This window comes from Orbicella faveolata, unplaced genomic scaffold, assembly GCF_042242905.1.
Source record: "Orbicella faveolata isolate gen_17 unplaced genomic scaffold, um_ofav_v1 contig_34, whole genome shotgun sequence".
Classification (NCBI taxonomy): Eukaryota; Metazoa; Cnidaria; class Anthozoa; order Scleractinia; family Merulinidae; genus Orbicella; species Orbicella faveolata.
The window spans coordinates 16,276,990-16,290,771 of NW_028301563.1; the positions used below are offsets into that span (position 1 = coordinate 16,276,990).

The window sequence follows — 13,782 nt, forward strand, 5'->3', positions numbered from 1 at the left end:
TAGGATAGGGTATATAAATCAGAGCGTTTAGGTCTAGAATAGGGTACCATTTTCCCCAAAACTAACTAGTTGGTTGAAGATAATATTTAGACTAAGGAAACCAGGAATTGCCACTCGAAAATATAAAAAAAATAAAATCGACAAGTTTAAATTTACGCAAATTAGCCGTTATAGTGTCGATAGATGGGGGATTTGGGGAGTTCATCCTAGTATAGGGTAGCAAAATTCAGCTGAACTAGCTCTGGTATAGGCTAAGGGTTCCAGGGTCCCAGCGGCACATCCCCACCCAGAAATTCCCAAAGTACCCCCCCGGGCAGACAATTATCTAGAAAGAGACAGTTTGAGCGACTTTAGGTATATGGTGTCTTTCAGATTTAAATAGTCGAGAATAAAATATTCAGAAAATTACAAGACTTACTCCCTCTAAACAAGCTACCTCTTGAAAACAATTTGCAAACTTTTAAAATTCCTGCTGACAATTCACATAAAATTCTCGGTCATAACTATCTTGGTTCCGTTTTTGTTGATCGTTATCTCTGTGATGTTTCGTTAACTTTTAGGAAACAATTATTTCGAGGTTAGCGTTTCCGTCATTTTCAAGGTGATTTTGTACCAGGGGAAAAAATGAATTTATCATATGAAGTGGCATACTCTAGCTATACTATTCATTGGAACAATTGTGTCGCGGGTGCTTATGTCCTTTTGCCTTCCTTCAAAAAGACATTTTCGGTGAATAGGAGCGAGTTTTTTTGCGGATATGTGCGGGCCGTAAACAAAGTCTAGCGCATAAAATGTCAAGTAGAGGAAAGGTGCCGAGACAAGTTTGAAAGTCGGCGTCGAAACGAAATAAATATGTCGCAGGGTACTTAAGATTAGATTACACAACACCTGCAGAAAGCTGCTTGCTTGACACAAGTTTATTTCAGATATTCACGTCATTGTAAAAATTAAATATTGGAACATTAGCGGTGTCTTGCAACCTAACAAGGGAAGAGCAGTGTCTGGAACTTTTTTATGTTCCTGTCGGGTTGTCTTTGTCGCTTCTTCTGTTTCTTTCTTTCCTAATTACAGTGGAACCTCGATTTAACGAAGTCCCTGGGGACCGGCCAAATTTGTTCGTTAAATCGAGGGTTCGTTATATCGAAAACCTCGATATAACGAATTTTAGGGGAAACGACCAAAATGTTCGTTATATCGAGGTCGATTTTACGTTTGGGCTTCCGGATTATGTTCGTTATATCGAAGAATTCGTTATATCGAGGTTCGTTATATCGAGGCCATCGTTAATTAGAGGATCGTTAAATCGAGGTTCCACTGTAGCCGTCTTTTCGTCTCTGCACAGTGCCTTTATCATTCATGCGGTTTGTTGCCTTGGCTACAACAAATTACAAGACGCATATCTGATTTCATTTGGAAGCAAACACCTACTCACTGAGCCCGCGATATGGAGGTATGGAATGAAATATGACGTGCTTAGACGGCGGTAACAAGACGCAACAAAGTTCGGAGTCATCGTGTTGTTTTCTGATTGGCCAGTAAGAATCGGAACACTTCGGGCCGAAAACAGCCCGAGGCTAAGTGTTAACCGAAACAGGCGCTACTCGCCGTTACCCCCTCGGACTGATTTCAGTTCACTTTCTTCTACTTGGTTTTCCTCTGCCCCTTTTTCCTTTTAGTTTTCCTTTATTTTGCCGTTGCATAGTAGTTTCCTTTCTGTGCCGAGCCTTCAGTATCTGGTCCTTGGATTTCAGTTCGTTTCCACGCGGTTTAGCGCCTTTCCCGCCAAAACCTTTACCTTTGGGAGGAAAGCTTTTCCCGCCTTTACCTAAAGCAAAGAAACAACAGATAAAGAACATGATAAAATTCAACTTCTCTTGCAGTGAAACTCGTTAATTCTTGAAAAAAAGAGCGGTTTTAAATTGAGTGTCCCAAAACCAAACCAATTACTTACCAATTAGACTATTCAGCCAATCTCAAATCGGAGTAAAACCAAAACCAAAACCAAAGTAATTGCCTGATTACTTTCGACACTCAAGATCATCAGAGGAAACTTCTTAGAGAGAAGGGGGCAAGCTAATGCGGTGGACTGATAATGCTGAAGACTGATTTTCTCCTCATAATAATTTTTTCCGAGGTTATAATTCGTCTTGACAAATAAAACAATCAAAGTTGTCTGTTACCTTTTCTGTTCTTTTTGTGACCTGGCCTCGTTCCATTCTCCTCGCGATCTTCTGATCCGGGAACGTCCATCTTATTTCTTCGTAACCAGTCTTGGTATCTAAGTTTCAGTAGTCAAAGAAAACACTGAAACGAATGCGTGATGTGCTACTCAACATTCTGATGACCATCAGCTAACACATTTTATCACTTATGTTATAAATACTATCAGCGAAAGATCAATAACCTCCTGGCACGTTTTTTTTCAAATATTATTGAAGTAAAATTTTAAGGGTGACATGGCAGTCAGAAGAACAAGCACCATTTCGAGGGAATTGCCTTCTCAGAGGAATGCACGAGCTTTAGGTTTTCAACACCGAAATTCCAAAGAAACTTGACGCGTCGTCGTTGTGCCATACTGACGCCATGTCTTCGGAGTGCTCGGAAGTGTTCGAGCTAGGTTTTGATTGGCTAATAACTACTGCGACCCTTTCCGAGTGCCTTACGAAGATTTATCGACAACGGTACTTAGTTCCCCGGCTAGCTGACTGTGCTCTTGCGCAAGACACTTAACACTCACTGTACCTCTCTCTACCATACCTACGTGAAGAAGACGGTAGCTGTGAATTTTCTGCTGGAAAGAGGTAACCCTGTGATGGACAAGCATTCCATCCGAGGGGAGGGGGCTAGAAACACCACTAGCCAATTGATGCTTTGGACACCGGGATAAGCTCTAGTGGTTTGGGGACACTTTGGCTTGATGCAAGTGTTAACTAACATCTTTCTTTTCTTACCACTTGAATGTTTTCACCTGGCTATGCAAACACTAAGCGAGAGATGTAGCTTTTCTGTGTAGAGACTACAAGTTTTTTTCTGGTGTGAGAAAAAAGCGAGGAAAAGCGAAGAAGAGTACTGTAGCTGCAAGCCGTTATTTGGGCCGTCACGCAACGATCCACATTACCATTATTGTTGCGTGACTACAAAAGTAACAGGGTAGCGGGTGACCTGTCTATTTAGTACAGATGGAAAGATGAGTTTCAAGATTTTTTTCTGATTATGTCTACAGGATACATATTTTTCTTGTAGGTTGCTGGGATCCGCACGCCGCTCTCTGTTCTGAGTTTTTTCACGTTACCATCTTCTCCAACATAATTTTTCCTCTTACGATCCCTAAAAAACGAAAACCAAACCGTCATTTACAAACATCGCGGCCATTACATCTTAGAGGGGACGTAATTCAGGTAAGGCGCTCATGGAGGTAAGAGCGTTTTCACTCACGTGGCCAGGAGCGATGAATATTTATTGGAACAAAAGTGTTTACATAAGAAAAGAGTTGAACTCCCACAGAATTGGTTTGGGACACCAACATGGCCGCCGTTTTTTGGGACACCAATATGGCTTTCGTGACGTCATGTGAAAACACTATACAGTGACTCAACCTCGTCCCCAGGCTCTCTCTCCTTTACCTCCCCTCAACGACACTAAGGAGGTAAAGGAGAGAAAGCCTGGGAACGAGGTTGAAAGTAGCTTAGTTTTCTTGTACCATTTTTTGAGCGACTTGGCTTGTCTCATTCCTTCTTCTTCGTCAGCTTGGATGTCCATCACAGCACCTGATACATCCTTCTCAAACGACTTCAAACCAAGCCTAAAAACACAAACGAAATGCGAAACCATGAAACGATACCACATTGTCCCGAGAACGTGGCAACCGAAATTACATGCTCTACTTCTCGTTTCATCTACCGAGCTTAAAATGTAGCAGTAATCTTTCCCCGTCTCCACATAGGACGTTTTTATTGAGCCTGTGCACTACAGCATACTCTAGTGGACGCTTGTTACTTAACCTTAAAACCTAGTAAATGGTCTAGTTCACCACAATCCTCTTTGTAGCTCAGTGGCTCGAGCGCCAGGCCGAACACGATCATAGAGTCGCTCATAGCTCATAAGAACTTGCTTTACAACTTTGTCAAGCATCTCATTTCTGACTAAACCTCAACAAGTTTCAGACAAGTTGGTAGAGAAAATAACTGAAGATAACCGTGAAGACTATGTCTGGATCTGCCATCGAAAGCGAGTAAAAAAGAACAAGTCAGTAGCTTAAATTGTTTGTACACCCATCCAAACTTACCCCAGGCCTCTCTCGCCGTAATGATCCGAGGCGGTATGGGGAATGTAGTTCTCGTCTCTGAAATTCTTCATGGAAAAACCTAAGAGAAGAACAGAGACTCAAACACATTGAAAACGACAAAAAGATATTTAAAGATTAAACTCAGTTCCAATTATACCACTGCTAACCAAAGATAGGCATGAGAAGTAAAGATATTGCGGGAGTGATGTATTTAGCTGACACTTAACAATTACCTTGAGGATCGGACTTTGATTTCTTTCTCTTCTTTTTCTGGCTTGGATCGAACACGGTGGCGAAGACTCCCTGAAAAAGAACAATATAAGCGTTTCACTGGGAGCTTACATGCTTACATTTGCTATGACTGCCATAGAGTGGTTTTCATTCGAGTGTCGAAAAGTAATTGGTTTTGCATCAACTACGCTACACGATTGCCTTGAACAACTCGCGCCACTTTTTCATCCAATCAGAAGTCAACCCAAAAACCAGTCGTGACTCACTCACACACGTTTTCCCGCGCTTTGCGTAGGCTACATGTAATTACTTCGAGCTTTGATTGGTTCACTGGATTGCCTGCGACCTTCGTGATTGGCTAAAGTGATTACATTGGTTTTGTTTTTACGACACTCAATTGAAAAACGCTCTAAATAACTTGAAATGATCCCTACATTTATAAAGACAGTGTGTGGTAGACAGCAGTAGTGTGCAACAATTAATGACCCGTGTAAATCAAGTTGTCTCATTGCTTTAGTTTATGTACAAAAAAAATTCCAGAAACTGATGCATCTGATAGACGGTTCTGGTAAAACATTTCTGCAGTGATACAAGAATTACTAAGCGAATGCTCCGACGGCCCTCCACTAAACAATAGACAATATTTGTATTCTCGGTATTTGACTGGGACTAGCTTGCAACTAAGGCTAATGCGGGGAGTCTTTTCAAATGGAAATTGCATTTATCCCTTTTTCGTGGTATTCCCCCGCATGATCGTCCACTGCAAGCTACAATTGTAGTTCCAGTCCAGTACTGAGAATAAATAACCGTAAATAGCTGTTCAGTAAATAACCCTTCAGTATTCCACAGATGAAGCGGAATATCAATGAAGCATTCCCGCGTGGAACTATTTAGCAATTAGATTATGAGCTCAAGATTTCTATCGTGTGATAGTTGACGAGGGCGCGTCCAGAGTCAACTATCACGCATAGAAATTGAGAACGAATAATCTAGTTTTTTTTGTTATAAATCTACTAGTCGTTCAAAACTTTATCTAAATCCTCTTCAGAGACACTTCGAAAACGCAAAGAAGCGGCCCCCTAGCGCACACTGCTAGGCTACTCAATATCTACAAAAGTGAGTAGAGTAGCCAATCAGAGAACGGCATTCATGATAGAACACTAGTAGATTTATACTAATAATCGATACACGCCGACTCACACACACCCTAATTTCGTCCGTAGTTGCGCTATTGTTCTGTTCTTCACTTCCGGTGCCAGCACCCCTCCCCAGGTCAGTCACTGAGTCGTCCTGTTTGAGTCGCTGTGCTCTTTGAATGACGTCGCTGTGACGTTTTCTGTGAACGAATCAAAATTAAGGTGATTGAGTAAACAATACCACAAATGGAATATGACTTAGGTAATCTGCACGAGAGAAACTGCTACATTTAAATACCACCCACTGGGGATATCTTTACGGAAGCTCCGCCCAAAGGTCCGCTGATGGCGAAAAAGCGATTGATCGCTAGAAGGAAACTAACTGGCTATAAAGTCGAATATCTCCCAACTTCTACTACAATAAATGCACCAAGAAAGAATTTATATCTTGACGTTAAGCTTCTGTTGGGTTCAGGGCGAACTTTCGAGTGATCACTGCGGGTTCAGACAGGTACTCTGTCGATTCCAGGGTCTAAACACAAATTCTCCTGACAGACTGCAAACATTTCTTTTAATGTTAGTGAAGAAAATATGGTGACACATCAAGACGTACCCCCTAGTTGATCATCTGCTTTTTCTCATCACTTGTATGTATTATATTATTATCTTCATTATAATGAGAATTTAGACGTTAATAAAACGCACCTTTTTGACATCATGATAGACTGCGCTGTGGATTTTGACGTAGAACCAATCTCGAAGATTGTCTGCAGAAGAAAAACAAAAAATGGTCTCAATAACAATTAGTCATGTAACTACCGTCCTGTTTGAGTGGTTTTCACTCGAGTGTCAAAACGGACTCGTTTTCGCTTGGTTTCGCATCAGCACGCGAAGCGATTGGCTTGAAAAACTCGCCCCACTTTCTCATCCAATCAGACGTAAAACTAAAACTAATCGTGGCGCGTTTGCACACGTTTTTCACGCTCTTTGCGTCAGCTACATGTATTTGCTTTGGGTTTGGATTGGTTCACTGTATTGTCTGTGTACTTTGTGATAGGTGAGAGTGAATACTTTGGTTTTGGTTCTAAGACACTCAACTGGAAACGGCTCTAGCAACACTGAGTAGTTTCATTACCTTCATACGTACACACAGTGAGCTACTCTCATAAGAACCGAAGGCTCATTTTTTTTTTCATTGTACGCAAAGCTTACTTGTTGTAAACACATTTTTTTCAGCGGACTCTCTTGTGCTTGAGTTTCTCAGAGTGTAGGCTTATGGGAGGTGTCTGCGTTTTGAAAGTCGGGAACTTAATGTTTGTGACCACGAGGGTAGAATTTTGACGAAGTAAAACAGACATAACGCTTCTTCTTGTTTCCAAGGGTCAATGGTCACCTTAAAATGTAGAAAAAAGTCCTTTAACTGTGTTTAGGAATTACCTGTCTCGGCCTGAAATTCCTCACACCGTCCAAAATATCGACTCTTGAAGTAGAAGCCACATTGGAAGATGTAACACCAGATTCTACATAGGGAAAATTGAAAATCGACGTAATTTAATCAGAAAATTGAAATTGCCATGCCGTAATGATTCGATATGACGTCCAGAGCGTTATCTTATTTTGAGCCGGAGCTGAAGGAAAACTGAGCATTTATTAATAAAGAAGTGAGCTTATTTCTTATTTTACATTACACCCAAGTGTTCGAAACGAAAAGGAATTTTTGTTTTGAACGAATTGTACTCTCACATGGATATAACGATCAAGACAGTTATTTTTTTGTAATGCGGGTATGATGCAAGCCGCGCAGAGGGAGGACAATCGATCCACGAACGGAGGATCTTAATAACCTCTGATAGCGCGAGGGAGGTTTACATAATAGTGGCTCTTATTAACAAAACCACATTAAATGGGGGCGCGCTTTTTTGGAAAGAGGTTTATTGCAAGGAGAGCGCTAAATCGAATCATCACGTTTTATGGAACACATTTCGTTTCCTTATTTAAGAGAAGATGGGATAGTAAATCGAAAGCGAACCCTGAAATGGCGGAAATAGGGCATGGCTTCTTCGTCAAGTCAGTTAATTAAGCAGTAGAAGCTCGATTTCCCGTTGAAAAGACTCCGCCATGACTACGACAAAATAGCCTGACTACGGCTTTCAAACCAGAGCGAACAGGAGACTACACTTACTGAACAGTGGATGAACTGGGAGAGTAGCTGTGTCGATTTGCTTGGATCGCTTGACAGATTCCGAGGAAGCACTTGGCCTGGATTTTATGTATTGTTTGTATCCGTTGGCCGCCACTTGACGAAGAGAAATCTGCATGAAGACAGCATGTACCAAAACAATGAACCTGTTAAGCTTCAAGTTGCTGACCAGTCTGAGGAGATCAGTCTTAAATTTAGTGTCCAAGAAATTGCGGCATACGGACGAAAGAGTGGACGAAAGAGTGTCCACAAGGGTGGACACGCCCGTATTCTTAGCATGTGTCCAAACAAAAAAGACAAATAAAAACACACAAAAAAACTGCAGTGGAACCTTGCCTTACGGCCACCCCGTTAATACGGCTGCCTCGTTATTACGGCTACTTTATTATGGCCCGAACAAAAGCTCAGTCAGTCACTTCCTTATTTAAAGGTCTCCTTTAATACGGCCACCTCGTTATTACGGCCACTTTATTCTGGTCCTAACAAGAGCTCAGTCAGTCACTTTCTTGTTTAAAGAACCCCTTTAACACGGCCACCCCGTTGATACGGCCAGATGTTTTGGATTAACGGGATTCCACTGAACTTTATTTACCGCAAAGTGTAACACTTTAAAACAGTTAATTATTGACAAACTTGAACCACGCAACAGGTTTCTGTAACTAAAGTGCAGACTAAAATATTTTCAACTCAACTGGATTTCATCCCACCACAGGCAATGGCGTACCTCGCATATTTACATTTTTTCACTACTCTTACCTGAGCCAATCGGGTTCTATTCAGTCTCGTTTCCATTCAGCTTTCTCAGTTTCTATTCAGCCTCGCTTTCATTTCGTCCATGAGGTGGACGCGATAACCGTTAGGACCCAACCAAGCGGTAAGTTTTCTAGCAACGCTGTTAGAGTAGTTCCAGATTGGACGCGCCTCGTTTGTTATCTACCATCTCATAAACAGCGCACAATCATGCAATAATCATTGTTAATTTGACTTACCAGGTCATGTGACTGATCATGTGCTCTCTTGAGAAAGTTCTGTTCCTCATCCACGAGTAGCTGAGGAACCGCGCCAATGAGCCCATCATCTTGAGCCTGCGAGTCTTTCCCTGCCAGTTTGAGCGGTCGACCAAGGAAAAGATGAAGATCCACCGTGTGAGCTAACTGTGAGAGACCAAGAAAGTGTTTTATATTCTTTCTTCTATTTAAGAGAGCGTGAGTGAGAGGAAAAAACAACAACAACAGCGGAATCGCGAGTTAAATTTGATAAAGAGAAAACAAAAACGGAGGAAAGCTCTGAGACCAGGATATTAAATGACAAAAATGCAACTAAATTTGATTTAGACACTAAGTCAAATTAGTTTAAATCTACTAGCGTTCTATCACGAATGCCGCTCTGTGATTGGCTACGCTACTCACTATCTATTCTGTTGAAGATAGTGAGAAGCCTAGCAGTGTGCGGTTGTTAATAAACTGGCGGCCGGTTCTTTACCTTTTCGAAATTTCAGTGAAGTAGATTAAGAATTTTGAACAACTAGTAGATTTATACTAAATCAATTTGATTATTCTCTCTTGATTTCTATCCGCGATATATCCGGCGATAGAAATCTCGAGCTCGTAATCTAATTGTTAAATAGATATGGCCTGCTACTTGTGAATATAGTTAAATGATCCTCACGACTTCGCTCACCGACCGCTTTCCACATTTTCGTCCCGAACGATGAAGAATGAAAACGAGAACGAGAGGACCTGGATCGAACGACGCATTGCATCCTGGAATATTTATCATGGCGATCATTCTGCGATCGTCGAGAAAGAACTAACAGTATTTCGTAGCAATCGTCGCCACAACGATGGCCTTTACCGTGTACCTAAAAGTACAGTGCAACAACAGAGAAAATACAGTGCAACAACAGCGACTTCAAACGCTGCTAGGACAACCTCTCGAGTTCAAGTGAAACACGATTGAAAAACGCGGCTTAAAGAAGAGTTCAAATTTTCTTGACCACGTACAAAATTTCCTTTAAATTGAAGAAAGCCTGAAAATAATAGCTTACTAGGATAGAAAAACAGCAGAGATAATAATAAATCATAAAGGAACAATGGAGAAGATTAAAACGAATTACAAACGACGAACTTGAAAAATTTAGGCTAAACTATTCAAAATACGCAAACCGTGACGTAGCTCCTGTTTAATTCTGAAAATAAAGCGCTATTATGGATCGCCAATGTCAGCCGACACTTCAAATTGACATTCGTGAAAATAGTTAACTATGGCCTGATTTACATAACAATGTTTTCAACAAAGAGCATATGGCGCCTTTGGCCTAAAAGAATTAACATTGTGGCTTTGGTAAATTGCCCAACATGTTAGATGAAAGTTGACCATTTCGCTTGTTACGACCAAAACACGCAAAGAAACAACAGATGAAAATTATGAAAAGTCTTCCGCAGTATAGAAACTCAAAAATGTGAATAAAATATGCGAGAACTTCACTGGCTCTACCGCTGACTCAATGTTGGCTAATTTGGCGGCTAGTGTAACGTCCGTTAAAACGAGTAGACCTGGGAACGAGAATGCTTCCGGGAAGTGGAAAACATTAAAGATTGATGACATCGATCGCGTTCGACGTGTTTCGGCGAATTTCGAAAACCTCACCGCCCACAGCTATGGATTCGCAAAGAAAACATCGACAGCAACAGAAGATGCTTCACACATTGAATTCGTTTCGAAAGTCTCAAACATTTTGCGATGTGTTTCTCGTTGTCGACAATTCTCGACTACCCGCTCACAAAGTTGTACTCGCTGCGAGCAGTCCTTACTTCAAAGCTTCTTTTACGAGCGAGTTGCCGGGAGGAAAATCGGGCAACGAATTCCCAGTTGATATACCGGCGTTTCTTCCAGACATTGAAAGCATCGAGGAACTTTTGAACTATGTTTACACCGGGGAGGTTGAAATTTCCGAAGAGAATGCCAAGAAACTGTTCGTTGTCGCCGATTTTTACGATATTCTGAGCCTGAGAGAGGCTTGTGCTGAGTTTTTGCTGATCAATCTGAAGCCTTCAAACTGCTTGGCGATTCAGATCTTTGCCGAGAGATACTGCCAATCATTACATGAAGCCGCTTCGGAATATATTTGCAACCATCTTGGAGACATTTGGAAAACAGAGGAGTTTTTGTCTTCGGATTTCGAGGATGTAACAGAGCTAATTTGTAGCGAAAGACTTGATGTTAAAATGCAAAGAAACGAAAAGGAAGTTTTCGACGGAATAAGGTCATGGGTACAGCATGATCCTGAAACAAGACAGCATTGCTTCCCGGAACTTTTCAGCCATCTTCGCTTGTCGGCCATGTCACTCCAATTCATCACGGAAGTCATTGACCGTGACGCGTTCGTCACGCGAAATCACGTCTGCGAAGGTCGGGTCACAGCAGAACTTGACGCACGAGGTGTCACGGAGGGTATTGTGTTATTGAACGAAAATGGATCCGCTTCTTGTTACATTCCGACGAAAGAAGCCTGGTTTGATTTGTCTAGATCGCCGAGCTTCAACAAGGTAAGGGCAGTGACTGTCTGTGAAGGCAAACTGTACACCATTGGCTGGTATGATGACCGTTTAACGATTGATAGATTTGACCCTCAGGACAACATTTGGTCGACAGTGCTATGGAGGATTTCCAACCTTCCTTTGGCGGCCGTGACGATGGGAGACTGCATATACCTCTTTAAGGAAAATGGCTTCACGCGTTACAAGCCAGTGGACAATTCCTGGCAAGATATGGCCCCGATGCGCTCAACGCGAAGGGGCTTATGCGCGTTGTCGTTGAACGCGCTCATTTACGCGATCGGGGGCCACGAAGGACAGCAGGGGCTCAATAGCGTCGAGAAATATGACCCAAGCAACGACCAATGGGAATACGTTGCATCTATGTACGAGAAGCGTTGCTCTGCAAGTGCGACTGTCATGGACAATAAAATCCTTGTGGTGGGAGGTGAGGGTCATTGTGTACCGCTTCGGACTTCTGAGGTCTACGACCCCACAGCAAATGCGTGGAGCTTGCTCCAGGCCAAATTATGTGTTTTTCGTTCTAAGGCGGCCATCACAAGCACAAGGAGGAAGATCTTTGTGTTCGGTGGAGCTTACAGCAATGGGATTGTAGAATGTTACGACAAGGATCAAGACGAATGGACAGAAGTTGGGCAGTGTCCGTTCTTTGATTACGCGTGTAGCACGTGGCTTCCAAAAAGCTCTGTTTACGCCACTGAAAGGCGTCCCGCATTGTTGTGGCGCTGAACAGAGGAGAGCAAGATGGACATAGAGATGCATAATTTTGATCTCATGAACCAACATGTTTATTCGTACAGGCTTACAACCCTCTGTTTGCTTGGATGGTATGCCAAACCCAGCTATGATACTTTGATACTATAAAACACTATTCGATAAATTCCAGGAAGATGTTAGCAACGTAAGAAAAGTTTGATTCGCTCGCACTGAAATTCAATTAAGAAACGATCCTGATACGATACTTAATTTCTTCACAAAGTTGCTTTTAGTCAGTTTGTGTTCCACACCATAACATCTCTGCCATGATTTATTATCACATATGTATACAGTACACCGTTCATGTTAAACTAACACAACAAAGCCCTTGTCGAGAAGAGACTCCCAGTCAAGAATATTTTGGAGACCGCTCCAACATTCACTATAGCCTTATGTCCCAGCCGGGATGATAAGGATGAGTGAGTGAGTGTCCAACATTCAAGAGGTGGTCTTTGATAACTCTCTGAGATACGCTGGTAGCAGAAGCTTTCTGGCAAACTCCCACAGATCAGTCCTCTCAGAAGCATTGCTTGACTTCCTATCGGAGAAATGACCGAAACTCAGGATTGGCTGACTTCTCCCTGGGTGAATTCTTTTCATTATATATCTAGCTCCGTGAGCAGGCAAGATAAATCAAATCCTGCACTGTGATTGGCTACCCGAGCGGGCAGGATGGAGCTATCTTCTTCGCTCGGGACTACCTACCCCGCGTCCCGCAAAAAAATTTCCCCGAAAGCCATATAATAAATCCTTTATTGACCAAGCTTGTTCGGTCAAGATGGCTGGATATTGGCCTCGTTCTTTTTTTGCGATTTTATGGACCTCGACTCCGTCGGGTTTTTTTTCTGTAAATCCTCTGATTCCTTGGAACATGCATTTCTGGAGTGTCCTGCTGGCCTAAACTTCTTTCAAAAAGTTCTTGCATGGTTCAATAATGAGCACAGAGTTAACTTAAAACCATCTAAAATACAGCTACTATTTAAGGACTATGATCTTCCCCCAAATACAAGCCCAAACCTAACACGGAAGTTTGGGATTTTAGTTGTGCAAACTCAAAAATATTATTATTCTAGCAAAATGTTGGAAAAAACTTTCAATTTTCTTGAATTGAAGTCAGCGCTATCTTTGCAATGGAAAGCTGAAAAATGCGAGAGTTAAATTAATTTAATTCAATTTGCAATATATAATCAGTCTCAGTGGCAAAATCAGTTATTAGTGTTTTACTACTATTGTTAGAATATGAATGTAAGAAGCATCAGTAATGGTATTGTATTATTTTGTAAGTGTAAGTATTAGTGTCGCAAGTTAACTAAGTAATTGTATTGTTTTGTAGAGTAAGTTATGCAAATTGTAGTGTTGTAAGTAGCATCTGCAATTGCATCGTATTGTTAAGTAGTGTAAGTAGTGTAAGTAGTTGTATTACAGTTGTAAATAGTTATAACTAGTACTGTTGTAATTAGTAGTTGTATTACTGTTGTAAATTGGGTAAGCAGACGTGCCAGTGTTGTAAGTAGTGTGAATCACAATTAAAGTATTAAAAAAAAAATAAAAAATCCTTCACTAACCAAGCTTGTTCGGTCAAGATGGCTGGATATTGTCCTCGTTCCTTTTTTTTTG

At 41.6% G+C, this 13,782-nt stretch overlaps 1 protein-coding gene and 1 pseudogene across 1 annotated transcript in view; one reads left to right on the top strand and one right to left on the bottom strand.

Moving 5' to 3' along the window:
• Positions 1 to 902: 902 nt before the first annotated feature.
• Positions 903 to 13,782, bottom strand: part of LOC110041576 (ATP-dependent RNA helicase DDX54-like) — a 31,431-nt gene continuing 18,551 nt past the window's right edge. Inside the window, exons 19-29 of the mRNA XM_020746884.2 lie at positions 8,842 to 9,006; positions 7,835 to 7,964; positions 7,090 to 7,172; positions 6,358 to 6,419; positions 5,723 to 5,852; positions 4,519 to 4,588; positions 4,286 to 4,364; positions 3,701 to 3,802; positions 3,229 to 3,327; positions 2,181 to 2,278; positions 903 to 1,825 (exon numbers count right to left, since the gene is read on the bottom strand). Of these exons, the coding sequence (XP_020602543.1) occupies positions 1,632 to 1,825; positions 2,181 to 2,278; positions 3,229 to 3,327; positions 3,701 to 3,802; positions 4,286 to 4,364; positions 4,519 to 4,588; positions 5,723 to 5,852; positions 6,358 to 6,419; positions 7,090 to 7,172; positions 7,835 to 7,964; positions 8,842 to 9,006 (1,212 nt within the window). The 3' untranslated portion in view covers positions 903 to 1,631. The remainder of the gene's footprint in view (positions 1,826 to 2,180; positions 2,279 to 3,228; positions 3,328 to 3,700; positions 3,803 to 4,285; positions 4,365 to 4,518; positions 4,589 to 5,722; positions 5,853 to 6,357; positions 6,420 to 7,089; positions 7,173 to 7,834; positions 7,965 to 8,841; positions 9,007 to 13,782) is intronic.
• On the top strand, positions 10,434 to 13,718 carry LOC110041574 (kelch-like protein 18; annotated as a pseudogene).